The sequence below is a fragment of the Onychostoma macrolepis genome, chromosome 18, assembly GCF_012432095.1.
Source record: "Onychostoma macrolepis isolate SWU-2019 chromosome 18, ASM1243209v1, whole genome shotgun sequence".
In the NCBI taxonomy this organism is placed as follows: domain Eukaryota; kingdom Metazoa; phylum Chordata; class Actinopteri; order Cypriniformes; family Cyprinidae; genus Onychostoma; species Onychostoma macrolepis.
This window is the reverse complement of record NC_081172.1, coordinates 1,003,649-1,015,779: the sequence shown is the minus strand read 5'-3', so window position 1 is coordinate 1,015,779 and position 12,131 is coordinate 1,003,649. Positions and strand designations below refer to the sequence as shown.

General features: G+C 36.4%; 1 protein-coding gene across 2 annotated transcripts; it reads left to right on the top strand.

The window, feature by feature from the left end:
• Positions 1–7,443: 7,443 nt before the first annotated feature.
• mibp2 (muscle-specific beta 1 integrin binding protein 2) lies at positions 7,444–11,672 on the top strand. 2 transcript variants are annotated; one of them, XM_058750930.1, is made up of 8 exons: positions 7,445–7,682; positions 8,766–8,856; positions 8,983–9,031; positions 9,122–9,308; positions 10,056–10,127; positions 10,204–10,310; positions 11,265–11,359; positions 11,439–11,672. In XM_058750930.1, the coding sequence occupies exons 1-7, from the start codon at positions 7,657–7,659 to the stop codon at positions 11,351–11,353; spliced, it is 621 nt and encodes a 206-aa protein (XP_058606913.1). In that variant the 5' UTR covers positions 7,445–7,656; the 3' UTR covers positions 11,354–11,359; positions 11,439–11,672. The 2 variants fall into 2 exon arrangements, with proteins under 2 accessions (XP_058606914.1, XP_058606913.1); XM_058750931.1 differs by lacking the exon at positions 8,983–9,031 and having other exon boundaries at positions 7,444–7,682.
• Positions 11,673–12,131: the final 459 nt, after the last annotated feature.

The following is a 12,131-nucleotide window of genomic DNA, read 5'->3' as shown; positions in this document are numbered from 1 at the left end:
AGAACCTGAAAAACCAGCTGAACACACACACACACACACACACACACTCACAAGATCACTGAGGATGTATGACTACACAGAGATGATGCATTTCTTTATAGAGAGCGACTGATCCGCTTGTCATCGCAGCACTGACTCACCTTCAGCTGCACAGAAACACCACAAACACGGCGTGTTACAAGGTTGAAATTTTATTCAGGCATCAGAATGAAAATGAACAATTTGTACAAAAATACTTTCCTGTCAATGCATCCTGCATGAGCATTGCAAATATTACAGTGAGATGCACATTTCAAGTTTACCGCAAACACAGCACATTTAAAAGATTAAAAAAAAAAAAAAGATATTCCATTTTTCCAGGGAATATTGGAAAAGTACAAAACGTAACCAAAAGCAGTTATTACAGATCTAATAACAGCTCTGAAGCGTCTGAATTTGTGTATCTGTGTATCTCATGTGGCCCAGCCACCATTAAACCATGAAATAAATACAGATCCATGGGAAAAACCTAATCAGAATATTGATCCTCACATAAACAATCATGCATTTGACAGGCATTCAGATCAATCTCTACCGTTGAAGGACGTTTTGTACAGGACAATGGATGAAGCAGTAAAAGAATAGCAGTGCTTTCATTACAAAAATATTTACAACCGTCGACATGATCACTCGCTCCAGTGTCTGCACTTCAGACGGATTCACAGCAGCTGCAGGACACAGAACAACAGCATCAGATTCAGTTTTGATGTAATGTATGATTTCTGATCTGAATGTCAAACATTAAAAAGCCGCTCATAACACCGTCAGACGAGCAGCGATTACACCGGATCATGAGCAATAAAAGCAGAACATGAACTCAGATTTGATTTGATAGACTTTATATGACTTATCATGAGCGGCTCTGAATCTTTCACTATCAGAAATCACCATCATAAACACACGATCAAAGCAGAATAACAGGACGGCTCCTCTGCAGCACGATATCTGCTGGAGTTTTTAAATAAAACTTAAGGCTTTTAAGACCTGCGCAATAAAATAATACCGTATGAGCGGAGTAGGGCAATATAACAGTTAATCGTAAAAAGACTGTAAATACCATGAGTTAAACAACAAAAATATATGTAATAAAATGCTAACCCTAACATTTCAGCCTTATAAGCATTTTTAAGGAAAAAAATTAGTCAAAAATTATCAGATTTATATTAATTAAAATATTATATATATATATATATATATATACATACACACAGTCATGGCCAAAAGTATCGGCACCCTTGGTAAATATGATCAAAGGAGGCTGTGAAAATTAATCTGCATTGTTAATCCTTTTGATCTTTTATTTAAAAAAATTCACAAAAATCTAACCTTTCATTGGATAATAAGAATTTAAAATGGGGGGAAATATCATTATGAAATAAATGTTTTTCTCAAATACATGTTGTACACAATTATTGGCACCCCTAGAAATTCTTATAAGTAAAATATCTCTGAAGTATATTCTCATTCATATTCACAGTTTTGAGCACTCCAGCATGATTATGAAAATGAAATTATTCAGCCATGGCTTCCTGTTTCACAGAAATATAAATAGGAGGGAAAACAAAGCCCAAATTCCCTTAATCATCATCACAATGAGAAAAACCAAAGAATATATTTCTGATGTGCAGCAAAAGATAATTGAGCTTCACAAATTAGTGAAGTGGCATTAAGAAAAGAGCTATAGCAGTGAAAATCCCCATTTTCATCATCAGGGCAATAATTAAGAATTTCCAATCAACATAAAATGTTATGAAACTGCCTGGAAGAGGACGTGTGTCTATATCGTCCTAATGCACGGTGAGGAGGAGAGTTTGAGCGGCTAAAGACTCTCCAAGGACCACAGCTGGAGAATTGCAGAAAATAGTTGAGTCTCAGGGTCAGAAAACCTACATCAGCACATGTTGTTTGGGAGGGTTTCAAGAAAAATTCTCCTCGCTCATCCAACAACAAACTCCAGCATATTCAGTTATCAGACACGACTGGAGCTTCAAATGGGACTGGCTTCTATGGTCAGATGAAACTAAAACTAAAAAATGAGCTTTTTAGCAGCAAACACTCAAGATGGGTTTGGTGAACACAGGGATAAAAAGTACCCCATGTGTACAATGAAATATACTGCTGTATTTTTGATGTTGTGGGCCTATATTTCTGCTGGAGGTCCTGGACATCTTGTTTAGACACATGGCATCATGGATTCTATCAAATACCAACAGATAAAACATCAATAAGTGACTGACTCTGTTAGAAATCTTATAATGGGCCATGTTTGGATCTTCCAACCGTACAATAATCCAAACACAAACCTCAAAAACAACACAAAAATGGGTCACTGAGCACAAAACCAAGCTTCTGCTGGCCATTCCAGTCCTGTGACCTGAACCCTGTAGAACATGAGTGAACTGAAGAGAAGAAGCTGTGAATCTAAAGGGTCTGGAGTGATTCTGGATGAAGGAATGGTCTCTGATCTCTTGTCAGGTGTCTCTAACCTCATCAGGCATTATAGGAGAACATTTAGAGCTGTTAAACTGACAAATGGAGGTTTCAAAAAGTATTGAATAAAAGGGTGCCGTTAATTGTGGCCAATGTGTATTAGAGAAAAACATTTATTTCATAATGATATTTCCCCCCATTTTAAATTCTTATTATCCAATGAAAGGTTAGATTTTTGTGAATTTGTTAAATAAAAGATCAAAAGGATTAACAATGCAGATTAATTTTCACAGCCTTCTTTGATCATATTTACTAAGGGCGCCGATATTTCTGGCCATAACTGTATGTGTGTGTGTGTGTGTGTGTGTGTGTGTCTATATATATATATATATATATATATATATATATATATATTCAAATTTAAGTTGATGTTACCATTTAAGAAATTAATGACATTCTATGGCCTTAAATTTGAACTAATTGCAACCCTGGACCAAAAGACCAGTCATAAGGTTACATTTTTTGAAATTGAGATACATCATCTGAAAGCTGAATAAATAATCTTTCCATTGATGTATGGATCATTTTGACCCATGCAATGTATTGTTGGCTATTGCTACAAATATAGCTGTGCTGCTTATGACTGCTTTTGTGCTGCAGGGACACATATGTGACAGAGATCGTTCTAGAGTCATTATAGTGTTGATGAAGTCAGACCTGATCAGCCCTGTACACTCTCCGCTGTGCCGTTCCCGTAACCGCCTTTAGATTTCATCTGTGACTGCACCGAGTCCACCTGCCCAACACAAACACCACAAATCAATCAACACAACTCAGGATGACATTTCATCATTTAATGCAGAATGCTGCAGCTCTGATCTGAAGCCATTCATCAGCTGTGACTCTGTCAGCTTCTGCTTACCAGTTCATTTCTTAGTCAAATTTGTTCTTTACTAACTAACAAATCGAGTGTAAAGCGATCGCTTCGTCATCATGCAAATACTGCTTATGTGGTTTGTTTAAATTTTTTTAAAAACACAAATCTCAACAAATCTCAAGAATATTTCACCCCAAAGACAATGACTGACTGATTGATTGATTGATTGATTGATTAGAATTTACCGCCATGCCAGCTTCCACAGCTATATTCATGGTGAGAAATAATACAGAAAAACTAAATAAATAACTATAAAATGTCTAAAAGATATTTAAGGCACCTCAAAGACAAAATAATTCTATTTAACAACAAAAATAAATATAAATATAAAATTATACATAAAATATAAAGTAATATATAAATAAGGAAAATAAATAAAAGACAAATCATTTTATCATTTATATGACATTTAGTAAGTACATCAATAAATGAATTTTTGTGTTTTCATTTCAATTTCATTACAAGTTCAATTACACAAATTTCCTCCTAAATTCTCATTACTTTCAACGCAAAAAAATAATAACATTTATACATGATGGGAATATTTTTTGTACCAAATTTAATTTATGTCGATTTTCAATAAAACTTTTTTTTTTTTTTTTTAAATCAGAATAAGATGTTCTGAAATGAACGAGGAACCTGATTGCGATTAATCGCATCCAAAATAAAAGTTTTTGTTTATATATGTGTGTGTACTATGTATATTTATTATGTATATATAAATACACACACATGCATGTATATATTTAAGAAAAATATGTTATGTTTATATATTAAATATACTTATATAAATTATATAAATATATACATTTAAATACATGTAAATATTTTCTAAATATATACTGTATGTGTGTGTATTTATATATACACAGTACACACACATATATAAACAAAAACTTTTATTTTGGATGCGATTAATCGTTGCCCAGCACTAATATATATGTATTTATACATCTTTTGTTTTGTCTTTAGATTCAGTCCTGATGTTGAGAGTCTGTTTTCTGAAGTCTGATGTAGTATAAGGTTACTCACAGCTCCCAGGCTCATTCCCATGTCTCCAGAGCCCACGTGTGTCATATGAACGAAGTTTGTGGGTTCTCCGATCATAGAGCGATCTATCCTCCGCCTCCGCTTCTGCAATTCACACACAGAGAAGAAAGAGGGTGGAACAATGAAGCAACACACAGGAAGACACGCTACAGTCAACAGCAGCACACACAGATCTGAGTCTCTGCACACATTCATGAGTCTGAACCCTCCGCTCTTCATCATCATCATCATCATCATCATCAGAGCAAGTGTTTGGCGTGTTTGTGACTCACAGGTTGCGGCTGTTCAGCGACGCAGCAGCTGAAACACACCCAGAACTCTGTCATGCTCCTTCTGCAGCGACTTCCTCCGTCTGACGCTCTTCTCTTCTCTTCTCTTCTCTCTTCCTGTGTGTTTTGCTCTGTTGTGCTCTCTCTCAGCGGCCGCAAGCGTCTGCCGGAAGCTGATTTCAGCGTCTGAACACACGCATGTGAGCCTGGATCCTCCTGAAAGACCAATCACACCGTTAAACAGGCAGACTTTCACTTTTTCTCATATATTTTCACTATTTGAATGGACAGCAAATAGCGCTGTTTTTGTCCATAAACATAAATGTATCTATTCAAATCACATATAAATCTCTTATTTATTGTAAATATTTTACAGTATTTATTTATATTTAAATCTTACACACACACATACACAAATATATACACACACATACACAAATAAATAAATAAATAAATATATATATATATATATATATATATATATATGTGAAGAGTTTATTTGCAAAAACAGATAACTCAGTTTTTTTTAATTTTCAAAAATCATGCTTTTTATTATGTTATCATGTTTTTATTGTGCTTTATTGTGTAAGTTGTTAGTTATTTTTTACCTAATCAAAATAACCCAACTGCAGTTTGAATGAGATTAATTGGAATGCAAAATGAAAAAAATAATAATAATAATTTGAAAATTGTTAAAATCTTATCTGTTTTTGCAAATGAATTCTTCATATATATATATATATATATATATATATATATATATATATATATATATATATATATATATATATATATATATATATATATACATACACAAACACACACACACATATATAAACACTTCTTACAATATAAAAACTCTGTAAACATTTAAGAGAAACATGTGCATTTAACCAGGACATGAAATTAAAATTGAAACTTGGGAATGCCCTTGTAATGAACCTATCTGTCTTTTATTTCTAATATCTAATAAAGTTTGTTAGACTCTATTCTAAACCTAGCTGTGAGAGGTATAATCTCTAATAAGTTTGATTATATATCTGACTGATTAATGATTTTGGGTTAATGAACAGCAGTATCGTCTATAAGGAAATTACACATTACTCCATGGCTAAAGCATTACATTTATATCTGGTGAAAAACAAATGCTTTCATAAAGGTTAAAGTTAATTTCTGCATAATCATCAAAACCATCCAACTACATAAAATAATCGATTAATCATGATCAAATCTGAGCTTCACGCCACAGAATCAGGCTTATTTGATGGAGGAATGTAAGTACGAGAGTTTACAGCTGTTTCACACATTAAAAGCTGTTAAATATTACATGAAGCATTTATATTCATGTAATATTAATAAACAGAGACGCGCAGCAGGAAACCTCAGCCACAAACTAGCACGCTAACAATCAAACAAGCCCTCGTAGGTCACAGCTTGAAGAACAAAATCAAACTTTAGGTTAACAAAACAAGCTTTAATAACACAGGTCGCGCTTATAATAGCTAATTTTTGCGATAAATGTTTAAATAAAGGGAAGATGTGAAGCCTTACCTTGATCACTTCCTGAAAGTGTCTGTCAGAAAGCCGATAGTGGCTCCGCCCTCTTCCGCCGCAGTGCATCTCGGGACTTGTAGTTTTGTGTATTGATAGCGCTCACTTGTGCCTCCGCGTTAACCTCAAATAACGTCATTTAAACGTTTAAACGTCATTTTAATTTTAATGCACCAAAACAAGAAATCCACCGGGATTAACATGAACGCGAGAGAATTTTACCTGATGAAAAAGCGCGCGTGCTCCACCAGGGGGCGACGCTGTTTTAATGCGTCACCATCTCATGTGATTTTACAAGATCTTTTCAACAGCGATCGGGCTGACATTCCTTCAGAAGCTACAGAAAAATAGTTGCTTAGCGAAAATAAATTAATTAATTAAAAAAAGGTAATTTTCACGTCTCGATATATAAAATATGCGCTGTTTGTAAGAACATATCTAGACATGAGAAAAAATTAAATGTAACTAAGACGCGCCTGGATGCCATTAAACTAAATATTTTAGACTGTAACAAAGTTTAAAATGCATAATTCCGCATATTTTGCCTGTGTGTTTGTAAAGGAGCGTGTGCTGGTGTGCGGAACGCGCATGCGCAGTAATCAGAGATGGAAAAACCCTGAACTCCTCCAGAACACTCACCACGACCACCAAAATATCAGTGTGTGATGATCTCAGACATAAACACTAGGAAAACAACATTATATATAAGCATATGAATAATAATATGAACGATTTGGGTGATGTTACGTTATACTGTGTGGTGAGTTTTGCTCATGAAATAAACCAAAGCTGAACGCACTTTACTGAGGACATCCGGAGAAATCTACTTTTGTTATTACCTTTATATTTAACTTCTTTTTAAAACCTTCTTTTTTATGTATTAGGAACACAGCATACATACAAGAAGAAATCTAAGAAAAATTAAATCAACAATAAATAATGCATAAAATATTTAGAAAGAATAAAAAATATTAATATATTTTTTTAGTAATATATTTTTAAAAAATTCCATCCAGGAACATCATGAATCACACAATATAAAAATACCATTTGGCTGGCCCACGCTAGGGCGGAGTTTCTGAGGATTCTGCGCTCTGATTGGCTGAGCGCGGTTTCCGTTTGGCCCGCTGTGTTTATATAGCCAATCAGGGCGCAGCAGAGGGTAGTGTCTCAGCAGCAGCGAGCGCACGAGTCTCTCTTTGGTGGAAGATCGCGAGGAAGCGCCATCGTCCAGCTTTCATTCAGCGTCATGGAGGACTCGAGTAGTTGACATTTCCTTTAACCTTCTCTTTTCACGCGTTCCTTCGTACGGTCATCGATCCGTTATTGGTGTTATTAACAACTTTTCCCACATTGACGCGCGTCTGACTCGGTTTGAAGATGAAGTTCATCATCGGAATCGGAGGGTGAGTGAGCGAGCGGAGCGCGTGCAGGCCGCGTGCCACTGTCATTCTGTTTGAGGGGAGAGGAATAATCACCATAGTAACGATCATTCCCGCCGAATTGACAGTTAGCGCGGCGTTTAAACGGCAGGAGCTCGGGTTTAGGCGGGAATGTTTTAAAAATACCCGTAACGGAAGATTCTGAAGCGTTTTTTCTAGATTAATTATTTAATTAACGACAATTATGTAATAGTAACTGGCATTTTGGCGAACACTATGGTGTTACCATGGTAATATTTTACGCTGAAACTTAACGTAACTGCTTTACGTGTTTATTCCAGTGTGAGCGTGCATTTAAAGGAACAGTTCACCTAAAGTGAAAGATTATGTCATTGGCTCTCCTTCAAACCGTGCCAGGTTTCTCTCTTATGCTGAACACAAAAGATATTTTAAAGAATGTTGGTAACCAACGGTAGCCATTGACTTTCATTGTATGTTTTCCTGTTATGGAAGTCAGTGGGTACAGTCAACTTGATGCTGAGTAAATGTTGACAGAATTTTCATTTTTGGATGATTATCCCTTTAAGGTGTGGCACTTGTCGTTTGACATATGTGACCCTGGACCACAAAACTAGTCACAAGGGTCAATATTTTTGAAACGGAACTGAAAGCTGAATAAATAAGCTTTCCATTGATGTATGGTTTGTTATGATCGGACAATATTTGGCTGAGATGCAACTATTTGAAAATCTGGAATCTGAGGGAGCAGAAAAATCTAAATATTGAGAAAATCACCTTTAAAGTTGTCCAAATGAAGTTCTTAGTAATGCATATTACTAATCAAAAATTAAGTTTTGAGATATTTGTGGTAGGAAACTTACAAAATATCTTCATGGAACATGATTTTAACTTTAATATCCTAATGATTTTTTGCATAAAAGAAGAATCGGAAATTTTGACCCATACAATGCATCATTGGCTATTGCTTCAAATATACCTGTGTTACTTATGACTGCTTTTGTGCTCCAGGGTCACATGTCATCGGCACCTAAATAACACAATGCAAATTTAAAATAAAAACATAACGTGTGTGTTTCTGCCCCACAGGGTCACGAACGGTGGCAAAACAACACTGACGGACAGACTGATCAAGAACCTGCCCAACTGTTGTGTGGTCCATCAGGATGACTTCTTCAAGGTCAGTATAATCAGAAAGTAGAGCTTTGCATTGATCACACATAGAGATCAGGTGGGTCAGATGTTAAGGGTTTAGTGGTGGGAGGGTGCAGTGTTCTGGCGTGCATCTCATTGGTGTATGTTTCAGCCCCAAGATGAGATTGAAGTTGGTGAAGATGGCTTTAAGCAGTACGATGGTAAGCTGGGCTCTTATCCAGGGGTTGGTGTGTGTGTTTTTGCATGTCTGGCGTGTTCTTGCACTCACTTTTGCGCATTTCCCTCCGCAGTCATCAGCGCTCTGGACATGGACGCCATGATGAGCACCATCCAAGCCTGGCAGCAGAACCCCGTCAAGTTCGAACGATCCCACGGCGTCAACAACACGCTGGATTCGGAGATCTTTCCGCGCAATCAGGATGCAGATGAAGGCGTTCACATCCTGATCGTGGAGGGGTTTCTGCTCTACACCTACGGGTGAGCGACGCATACATGCTAGTGTTGGGCGACATGCTCAATTGTTATATCGTCAGCCTGTGAGATCGCCGATACACGATATTATCATGCTAATTTATTTAAATATTTACTTGCGTGGTTTCCTTGCTGAAAAGTAAAGCCTAATGTTTTAAATATGTCTGAATTTGAATTTAACATGATAACAATTTAATAGAAACGTAAGGTACTAATTATAATGCTTACATTTTCCTCAGTTATTCAGAAAGCGAGCAAAGAACTTTTACATTACCAAAGAGCATCAATCCAGCGCGAGTTTGTTTAAAAAGCACTCGCGTTATAATCCGTGAAGCCATCTACACTGTTTAAAATGCTTACATCGCACATACATCTGCCCTTTGTTTATGATGAGAGAATTCGCCAAATAGAGCTGAATTCAGCGCAATGAACAACGAAACTCCGCTGTTTAGTGATGACTCATCTGAACGCGTCTGATTGGCCAATGCGTTCATAAATGCAATGTAATCATGTGTGATTGATTTATAACGCGCAATACTAAAAATGTGGAAAAATAAATATGATGGTATGAATAAGCTCTAATATTAATTGTATAGTATTATTAGCCTGACAATAATAATAATAGTAAAAATCTTCATATCGTCAAAGACATCAGCTACAGGCGATATCTCTATAGTCACAACCATAATTCACGCGTGTTCGATTGACAAATCAAACTGACGCTTTTACTAAACGCTGTTTTCTTTTGCGCAGACCTTTGATCGATGTGTTCAACCAACGATACTTTATTTCCATTCCATACGAAGAGTGCAAAAAGAGGAGGAGGTGAGTGACGTCTGCTGTGTTTGAAGGAGCGGATGAAGGTTTAAAGCGCATCTGATTTCACTCCTCTGTGTTTCAGCTCAAGGAACTATTCTGTGCCGGACCCACCCGGTCTGTTCGACGGACACGTCTGGCCCATGTATGTCAAACATACAAAAATCATGGAAGACTCAGGGGTTGACGTCAGTAAGTGTTGAATCTTCGAAGTCTATGCAAAATTCCTGCTAATCAGTGTTGGGTAACGTAATCGGATTACTTTAAGTGATGCATTACTTTTTAATTTACATGAAAACATTGGAGTTACTTTTTTAGTTACTTTATTTTCCAATGTATTGACTGACAGCTCTCATGTTGCCATGTTGAGAGAATTGTGTGCGCTGTGTGAACATGATAAATTAAAAGATATCCTTTATTTATTTAATCCCATTTTGTTAATTCAACCATACTAATAACCCCCCCAAAAAATTATTGAAGTGCAGAATTTTGAGCTTGAGCTGCTCTACTGTGTTAATATGTTTAAGTCTGAGCTTTATGCATTTCACTTTTGGTGTGAAAGGGCTTTTACATTTACCAAAAATAGAACTTATTAAAAAAAAAAAAATTAAAAACCTCAAAGTGCTGTACGGTTACATAAAATATAAAGATGATTAAAAAACAAAGCAAGAGCAAATAAAATAAACTAATATAAATGCATCTAATCCAAACCAGTAGTCCTCACAAAGCAGCAAAGGCCTCTTCAAACAAATTTAAGACTGGTTTTAAATGTTTAAAGTGAAATTAAAGTTTATATTAAAAACAAGCAAGCCCAAGCCAGATGAGAGAGTTGAGCAAAATTACCTTAATGCATTATGATCCATAATAACTGCTGCGTTCACGTGCGTTTGGAATTATCGTAAATGCAAGTTTTCTAGTCGGAAATTGGACTTGAACGGCCTTAAAGAGGTCTTCTATGGCCAGTTTCCGACTAGGAAACTCGTTTTTCCCATAATTCCCGATAGCACGTCAATGCACTGTTAGTAACACAATTAGTTACTTTCGTAGGGAGTTAACGCGATTATTGTAATGCATTACTTTTTAAGAGTAACTTTCCCCAACACCGCTTCTATTCTATATTAAACTCTACTCGTGTTTGTGTTGCAGTGCAACTAGATGGAACCATGTCCAAGGAACAACTGTACAACACTGTGTACGGAAACATTCTGAACAGCGTCCAGAACAATCTGCCCTGAACAAAGGTGTGTACACGACCCTCTGATGCCCAGTGTGTTGTTCGTTCTCAGTCCTGTTCCTGATCACGTGACGTCTGTGTTTCAGATCTGTTGATCAGCTTCAGCGTTCCCGCGCCGCAGGAGGAAGCAGCTTCCCATCGCCTCCTGCGTTTTACTCCAGTCCTAACAGCATCTACGTTGCTGTTGTTTTTATATACATTTTTATATCCTCTGTATTTATTGCTTATCCAGCTGTTATAAGGCTGTGTCTGTATCAACATCAGGATGGAGAATGTTCTGAGCATGGTTGCAGCTAGCAAATAAAACGAAGCTCCTGCGACACGTTTGTTGTTGACTGTTTATTGGGATGGAGAAAGTGTTCATTCATGCTAAAATTAAAGTCATTCCAAACCTCTGCTTCTTCAGTGGAGATGTTCTTCTGCTCTGCGTTGTATAATAAATGCAAATGTTGATCAGATGCATCAAAATGGTCCATGCAAGTCATATACACTCTTAAAAATTAAGGTGCTTCATGATGCCATAGAAGAACCTTTTTGTCTAAATGGTTCCATAAAGAACGTTTACCATCTGAAGAGCCTTTCTGTTTCACAAAACCTTTTTGGTGAAAGAAGGTTCTTCAGATTATAAAAAGGCAAGAAAGAGATGGTTCTATCTATGGCATTGTTGTGAAGAAGCGCCTTTATTTTCAAGAGTGTAAGCAGCTGGTTATGATTGTGTAATCCTCATGCACGTTCTCCTCTGTTTACTCCACATTCAGAGTCTGTGACTGTGTTTTTGG

What these genes read in the sequence shown, in the direction of transcription:
- mibp2 (XM_058750930.1), top strand. Translation starts at nt 7,657, where the DNA reads ATGAAGTTCATCATCGGAATCGGAGG. An exon ending in ATCAGGATGACTTCTTCAAG is followed by an intron (nt 8,857 to 8,982) that starts GTCAGTATAATC and finishes TGTATGTTTCAG; the next exon opens with CCCCAAGATGAGATTGAAGT. An exon ending in TGGCTTTAAGCAGTACGATG is followed by an intron (nt 9,032 to 9,121) that starts GTAAGCTGGGCT and finishes TTCCCTCCGCAG; the next exon opens with TCATCAGCGCTCTGGACATG.